This window comes from Lactuca sativa, chromosome 8, assembly GCF_002870075.4.
Source record: "Lactuca sativa cultivar Salinas chromosome 8, Lsat_Salinas_v11, whole genome shotgun sequence".
NCBI classification, from domain to species: domain Eukaryota; kingdom Viridiplantae; phylum Streptophyta; class Magnoliopsida; order Asterales; family Asteraceae; genus Lactuca; species Lactuca sativa.
In genome coordinates, this window is record NC_056630.2 from 60,846,017 (window position 1) to 60,854,187 (window position 8,171).

Consider the following 8,171-nt stretch of genomic DNA (forward strand, 5'->3'; position numbering starts at 1 on the left):
CAAGACAATCCACCAATTCAATTCAAATAATCAATTATTATCATATAAGGAAATTATTATTCAACTAATTGGTAATTATATTTTGTTTGGTCAAGAATATATACTCATATATTTGATAAAAATCGGATTTTAATGACCCAAAACAGTTAAGGCAAGTATCCTCAAGTAAAATAGCAAGAAATCCCGAAACTACCTCATTCTGACGCTCGAACTCTCTGAGTTACCACTATGGACTCGCCGAGTTGGAGCTACTCGCCGAGTCCACGGAGGAACTCGCCGAGTTCATCAGGCAGAATCACAAAAATCGAATTTTTGTAAGCAACAAGAAATCAACCAATGCATCAATTCAATAGAAATCAATCAAAGCTCTGATACCACTGACGGGTTTGAGCCATAAGAACTTTCCTATGTGCACATGCAAACCCTAATTGCTTGGATCTAGGTTTCTCTAATTGAACATGCATTGTATACAAGACTTACAATACTAGATCTAATGTAAACAATTGATTCTAATCATATGAATTAGGATCTAGAACAATACCTTGGATTACTTGCTTGATACTTCTTCTTCTTCGAGCTTAGAGTTACAATTGGCACTCCTATAATGGTTTACAAACACCAACTAGCAAGAGAATGATCTTGAGAGAGAGAGAGAGAGAAAGAGAGAGAGGAGTGTGAGAAATCGACTCTAGGGTTCCTTGCCTTGCATGAGTGTCGATTTCCCTCACCCTAGGGATCTATTTATACTATGAGCTACTAGGGTTTCACCTTAAACCCTAAATGAATAAATTAGGCCCTAAGCAATCCAAGATCCTCCTAGATACTAGGCTTGGACGATTTTATGGTGCTCTAACCCTAAAATTCGTCCACCTTTATATCCATAAGGATACATAGCCCAAAACACAACTATCATACATTTGACAGTTTATGCCCCTTTATTCAATTAACCTCTTTAAGTCACCAAATTAATTCTAAATTAATATATGACTTATATTAATCAAATAAAATTATTATTCTTTTAATATATTATTCTCAAAATATATTAACAATAATATTTCTTCTTTCTTAACAAATCATCCTGTCAAGTTGCTATGGTGAAGGCAACCCAAAAGGACCATGCACAACCGGGTCAAGTACTTAACAAATATAGTTATAGCCTTAGACACTAATCCAACAGGTACCACATATAAAGATGAAGTGTGGTATGATATGGTTGATATGGGTTCTTGTCATTTGTTGTTAGGCAGACTTGGGAATATGATCATAACATAGATCATAACAAGAGGACCAATACATACAGTTTTGTGTTTGGTGGTGTGAAAATAACATTGGTTCCTAGTAAACCAAAGAAACTGTAGATGTTAGTTGTAAAAGTCGAATAGTTTGTTTTGTAATGATTCGCATTTTGTATATATTTTACTAAGTCTATTTTAAATGCGAAGTATAGCATGCGAAGTTTCACTGTATATGACTTAGTATACTTTTTGTAAGTTCCCTATAAATAGGGACTTAGGCTTGAAGTAGAGGAGGATATCGAAACACAAAAACTCTCTTTAGCTTATTCTGTAATCAGTCTTAATAAAACGAGATCTGATTAATATTTACTTCGTGTGTTCTTTATCATTCATGATTCAATTCTATTGTTTCGCATATTAATTCTCGATAACAATTCTCTACAGAAACTAGTTTCTAAACCTTCAAGTACTTTATTAACCCTTACTCGGTTCGAAGATGAGTTGGAGGTGGAAGGTGACATTTTTGTGTTGATAGGGAAGTGGATAAGGAGGTTGAAGTTCCTGATGTCATGGTTCCTCTACTCAAGGAATTTGTTGATGTTTTCCCTAATGAATTACTTGATAGCTTGCCACCTTTACGTGGCATCCAACATCATATGATTTACAACCAGGAGCCCAGTTGCCTAACAGGCCACAGTATAGAATGAGTCTTGGGGAACACGAGGAGTTTCCTCGACAGGTAGAGGGCATAATTTCAAAAGGTCCCGTTCGGGAGAGCATGAGCCCGTGTTTTGTTCCTACTTTGTTGAATTCTAAAAAGGATGGTACTTGCCGTATGTGTGTTGATAATCGTCCCATCAATAAGATCACTGTGAGGTACAGCTTTTCAATTACTCTATTTGATGACTTGCTTGACCAGATTAGTGGTGCCACTATCTTTATGATGTTGGACTTGAGGAGTAGGTACGTACTACCAAATTCAACTTAGACCCGGGGATTAGAGGAAGACTGCCTTTAAGACTCGTGAAGGATTTTATGAGTGGTTAGTGATGCCTTTCAGTTTATCACGCTCCTAGTACGTTCATGCATGTGATGAACCAGTTGTTCAAGCCCTTCGTTGATAAATTCTTAGTCGTCTATTTTGATGATATACTTATTTACAATTCTACCTTTGGAGAGCATGTCAGCAATGTGGGGCAGGTCTTAACCTTACTTTGCAAGGATAGTTTGTATGTTAGTATGAAGAAGTGTGTTTTCATGGTCCTTAAAGTCTTTTTCTTGGGGTATGTTGTTTCTGGAAAAGGAATACAGGTGGATGAGTCGAAAGTATCGGTTGTGAAACAGTTGCTAACTCCACCTACCATCACTGAAGTTTGAAGCTTGCATGGTCTTGCTCCATTCTATAGGCAGTTTATTCCAAAATTTAGTTATTATGGCACCAATAACTGATTGAATGAAAGGGAAGACCTTTAGTTGGACCGGGGCGGCAGAATCAACTTTCCAATTGGTAAAGAGAAGGTCACTACATCACCAATTCTTGTATTGCCAGATTTTTTTTCAAGTTTTTGAATTACGCACGGATGTTTCCAAGGTTACGATTAGATCAGTTCTAAGTCAAGGGGGACGACCGATTTCCTATTTTAGTGAGAAGTTGACGAGGCCAAAGTTGCGTTATAGCACTTATGATGTTGAATTCCTTGTAGGGGCCCAAGTTGTAAAGCCTCAGCGCTCTCTGTTTCATAAAGAGTTTGTTTTGTTTACAGAACATGATTCTTTAAGACATGTTTGCAGTCAAGATAAGGTATCACATAAACATGGGATGTGGATGGCGCTCTTAGAAAAATTCACTTTCGTGGTAAAGCACAAATCTGGAGTCTCGAATCGGGTGGCAGATGCTTTAAGCACGATGATTAATTTGTTAGTCTTTATGAGGGGGATGGTGTGCCCGGATTGGAAGTCCTCGTGGAGAAGCTTATAGTTGATACTTATTTTTTTATAATTATGAAAAAAAAAAAATACAATCTCAGTAGAGGTCCGATTTTCTAGTGCATGATGATTTCCTTTTCAAAGGGAATCAATTATGTATCAATGATTACAGTCTTTATCTTCAAATCATCACAAAGTCGTATGTTGATGGGCATGTCGGGTGAGATCATACATTACAATTGGTTCAATCATCTTATATTTAGCCTACTATGTGCAAGGAAGTGGATAAATATGTTAAACAGTGTTGAATCTATCAAGTGTCAAAAGGCACATCTACCAATGTAGGACTCTATATGCCTTTACATGTTCCATCACAACCTTGGGTGGATATCAACATGGGTTTTGTGTTTGGTTTACCACGTATTCAACGGGGAAATGATCCAATCTTTGTGGTTATCAACCATTTTTCTAAGATGGTGCACTTTATTCCTTGCAAAAAGACGACGGGTGCACTTAACGTAGCTCAATTATTCTTTCGAGATGTCTAATGTTTGCATGGATTGTCATCTTTTATTGTTCCAGATCGAGACGCTAGGTTTTTGAGTCATTTTTAGTGCAGTTTATGGAAGATGGTGAACACTCATCTTAATTTTAGTAGTACATATCATCCTCAAACGGAAGGCCAAAAAGAAGTTGTCAATCGATCCCTCTGTAATCTTTTGCGGTGTTTAGTGGGTGATCATGTGAAGGTTTGGGATTAGAAGCTTTGTCAAGTTGAATTTTCTCATAATCATGTTGTCAACTGAAGTACTAGATTTAGTCCATTCCAAGTGGTCTATTCTGTTCAGCCATGGGGACCACTTGATTTGGTGTCGCTTCCTATTTCTGGTGTTGTTCCAAATAAAGTGCATGATTTAGTTGAATGATGGTCATAAGGTTGTTCATGAAAACTTGGTTGAAGCCAACTCCAAGTACAAACAAGATTCAAATAAATAAATAAAAAACGCCGACAAGTTGATTTTAAAGTGAGTGGATTTGTTTAGGCTGTTTTGAATAAAGATTGTTTTTCAGTTGGTGAGTACTAAAAGTTGTCAGCCAGGAAGATTGGATCCGTGGAGATTGTGGAGAAGATCAATTCCAATGCCTACCGTTTATAGTTGCCAAGTCATATTCGTTATTCTGATGTTTTCAATGTAAAACATTTGATTTCTTATTATGGAGATTCTTTAGATGATGAAAATGGTGCACATTCGATGTTGAATTTTGTCTACCTAGGAGGGGATGATGCGAGCCCTAATGTGGAGGATCTGTCGCTTGCGTTCCTAGAGACCCATGATAGTATGATTAAAGGGGTTTCACGAAAATTGTCATATCTTTGGTTACGCAGCTCCGTTTTGGGTATACGACCAGTCAAATGGAAGCGTGGAATAAGCAACACGTCATGATCAATCCCCGAAGTGGGCTTACCAATTTTTTAGTCCAGGAATCATTTTCTAAATGAAGTTATGAATAATTTTTTTTTTCAATAATTTTTGGGTTTTGTTTTTGGGTTTATTTTTGCCCATGGACCTTTTAGGTTTCTGTTTTAATTTTTGCTTCTTATTTAGCTATTGTTGTTCTGGTGTGATTTGTATGGTGGATGATCAATTTTATAAACTTTAATTTTCTTCTAAAATTCCGTGTGTGTTAAACCAAATGTTGAAGCAAATCTCAATGTGATTTTTGAAAAGATTGTCATGGGTATTTTGTTAGAATCAAAATTCATTCTTATTTATCTTGGTTCCATTTTGCACGTTGCATCAATAATTTTTACAAATTGGATTATATACGTTGTAAATAAAAATTAACGAACAAAATCAAGAATTCGTGTACTTCTCCTAAATCATTTTTCTAAAGAAAAAGCAGCTTAGTGGCTTTCACCACTATTCCCATGTCACGTGGCAAATTCTTATTCGCCTCCAAATTAAACCATACACGTGCACAGATAAGCATACGGTCCCACAACTAATCTTAGGTGTACAGGACCACGTCATAAAAGGTTAGACACGTAATACCATAAAGCCCTGGCAAAGATAGGGTAATTCCTTTCTCCCAGAGCGTAAATTACTAAATCCAGAAAATTCGTAGTTCGTTAGTTGTACATCACAAATTGAGCTTCTATACTACTCTGGATTTGAAACTTTCAACCCTGAAAAATGGACAAACCTTGGATAGATGGATAGATCACAATCTTTCCATCAGTCTCTATGGGCATGTGAAAGAAGCTCGAAGCCAACGGTGCATGATGAAATGATATGGACTTCAAGTTTTCTATCTTCCTCCATTCTTTTTCTTCAAGACTAATTACAGGTTTGATTTCTTTAACTTAATTCCAACAAGTTAAAAAAAAGTAATTTTTTAATGTTTTTATTCATATATATTTAGATCTTGGAGTCTTCTTATTCGAAGATGTAGTTTTAAAAACACCTACAAAACCTTGTTTCTATTCAAGATATTGCATAAAGGTTGTTATCTTGTGAATTAATTTAACACTCTACAGCAGGTTTAACTTCAGTGGAGTTCAATTACAAAAGTTGAAATCTTTTCATTCGGGTATCTTTATTTTGCTTCATCTTTGTAGCCTGGAGTGCTCGTATAGTTGTTACTTCAAGTCCTATACATAATTTATTTGAGTTTTCAGTTTTGGCAGTGAAACATATTTAACCCAAAAAAAGTCAAAGTCTATATTTGTTTCAGGGACTTTTAATGGATAGATATTGTGAATTCTGTGTGAACTTAAGATCCGTTGTTTACTGTAAGGCGGATGCAGCGTATCTTTGTCTTTCGTGTGATACTAAAGTTCACTCAGCCAATCCACTCTCAAACCGCCATTATCGGAACCTCATTTGTGAGTCTTGCAGACGTCGCCCAAGCTATGTCCGTTGTTATGATCATCAGAAGTTCATGTGTCGTGGTTGTGATCTTAGCCAACACAATGCTTCTTCTAAGCATCGAAAAAGAGTTGTGAAAAGTTACGTTGGCTGCCCATCTGCCAGAGATTTAGGGGTATTGTGGGATTTCGACTTGAATCCGTTTGTTGACTGTAGTAGTCGCATTCTTGACCAAAAATTTGGTTTAGAGAGTAATGAATACATCAAGGTGTGTTCCATGAAACTTTCTTTACTTTTCTAATTAGGATGTTAATGATAGTATATAGGGTTGTATACTTCACGAAAGGTCAAAGGTTCAAGTTTCAACAAATGCTAGTTGAGAGTAAAAATTCTAATTCCAATGTGGATTGGTCTTTTTGTTAAGAGTGTACTCTTAGGATTGTTGGAAAAATAACCTTTTTTGTAGATACATAAACATTACATTATGCTCGTAGAAGGTTATTTTCCTAATTTCACACATGTCGCCCATGGTTTGAATTGGTTTTTTTGTATATAGGCAATTGATGGTGGTATACAAGGGTTCTCCGTTCTTGAACAACTTGTTGATTTGCTAAAGGTTCAAACATCCAACATCGATCATATTTCATCGATTATGCAATGTCAAGAACATGAGATGGATGTTGATCAGTTTTCGCAGCCATTCTTGGTTAAAGGAGAGCATTCCAATGACCATAATATAAGTCTTGATCCATGTTCATCGCCATTCACACAATTGGACAGTTTAGAATCCTCTGAAACCAACGAAACTACCCTCCAAGGAGACTCAATTTGGCAATGCAAAAGTTCAGTTTCAAGCAGCCAACTTTGGTCTCAAAATATGCAAGATCTTGGTGTATGTGAAGAACCATCTTGCTTAGATGACTTGAACATACCTGATATCGATCTCTCATTCAGAAATTTCGAAGAACTTTTCCGAAGTGAGAAAGAGCCCACAAGCGTCGATCAGGTAATCACTTAATTACAGCCTCAATATTTCTCTATTTATATTATCTTTCAAAAGTCCAAATTAACCGATAAAACAAGTTGGTTGCTCCAAACTCTTTGAATTTTGCATTGTTTATTGATATTTTAGCATTTGTTGTTATAGAACAAATCAATGGCCTACTTGAATCTCACCGAGTCATCTCCAAAGAAAGCACCTTACACTTCTCAAATTATGTCATTCTCGTTTTCGAGAAGCAGTGCTGAAAGCAGCGATACAACATGCATAGACAGTGGTATTTCGCCATGTGGATCAAGTGAGCACCATGTGCATGAAAAATCAAAAGGAAAGAAGATCGTACAGCTGTATGCAACCTTATCAACGTTTTTATAGACTTAGATTTTGATATGAATTGTGCTAAATTTTTGTTGGGTTTGGAGCTTATTTTCAGGAAGGATTCGGAACAAGACAAATGTGGCTACAGAAAGGCTCGATCAGACACACGAAAACGTTCAAAATCCCAAAGTTGGACGTTAGAAAGCCATGAATCTACAACAAGAAGTTATTGAAATTATATATTTTTTTTCGTTTAATCCAATGTTTGTTGTAGATTATAGTCAACTGATACGCCAAGGATGGCAACAAGTTCTTTTGTTATGATAAAGATGATTCCTTTTTATTTTGGTCCATGAAATGTATAAAGCTTATCATTTAGTTGAACATATGTCCCACTCCCATAAACGACAACACTAATCCTAGCCCTACCATTGATAGCATATATTCTAAGTTTAGAACCCTTGGGTATGTAAATGCGAAGAAAACAATAAAGTAGAGTAAACTCAAACCAACGACGGAATTGGTAAAACTTGAACCAATGATGTAATTAATTAGCATTAGTAAAACTTGAACAGTGATGTGATTAGTCAGGTGCCGTTTGTTTTTTCGAAGCGAAAATGTCTGAATTCTACGAACCACCTCTGTAATCTTCTGTAGCAGAAGAGAGGGACCAAACGGCTACAACATGTAATAAAAAGGTGTAAAGAGGTTTGAAGCAGAAGGTCAAGTGTTGCGCTACGCAGTACACACGCAACAGTTTTTAAGTCAGATGTCTTCTGAAAAACAAACAGCTGCGAATGGTCAAGTGTTGCGTGTGTGCTG

The 8,171-nt window shown here is 36.4% G+C and overlaps 1 protein-coding gene across 4 annotated transcripts; it reads left to right on the plus strand.

The window, feature by feature from the left end:
* The first annotated feature begins 5,233 nt into the window (after positions 1–5,233).
* Positions 5,234–7,733, plus strand: LOC111911262 (putative zinc finger protein At1g68190). Of its 4 annotated transcripts, none has more exons than XM_042897055.2 (6): positions 5,234–5,510; positions 5,704–5,753; positions 5,898–6,299; positions 6,588–7,037; positions 7,179–7,378; positions 7,454–7,733. In XM_042897055.2, the coding sequence occupies exons 3-6, from the start codon at positions 5,907–5,909 to the stop codon at positions 7,548–7,550; spliced, it is 1,140 nt and encodes a 379-aa protein (XP_042752989.1). In that variant the 5' UTR covers positions 5,234–5,510; positions 5,704–5,753; positions 5,898–5,906; the 3' UTR covers positions 7,551–7,733. The 4 variants fall into 4 exon arrangements, with proteins under 4 accessions (XP_042752989.1, XP_023762820.1, XP_023762821.1 ...); XM_023907052.3 differs by having other exon boundaries at positions 5,236–5,510; positions 5,701–5,753; positions 7,465–7,733; XM_023907053.3 differs by having other exon boundaries at positions 5,236–5,510; positions 7,465–7,733.
* The last annotated feature ends 438 nt before the right edge of the window (positions 7,734–8,171 follow it).

Bases quoted from the DNA above. Each gene is read 5' to 3' on its own strand.
- LOC111911262 (XM_023907052.3), top strand. From the start codon at position 5,907: ATGGATAGATATTGTGAATTCTGTGTGAACTTAAGATCCGTTGTTTAC. The intron at 6,300-6,587 runs GTGTGTTCCATG...TTTTGTATATAG, and splicing joins AGAGTAATGAATACATCAAG to GCAATTGATGGTGGTATACA. The intron at 7,038-7,178 runs GTAATCACTTAA...TTGTTGTTATAG, and splicing joins AGCCCACAAGCGTCGATCAG to AACAAATCAATGGCCTACTT.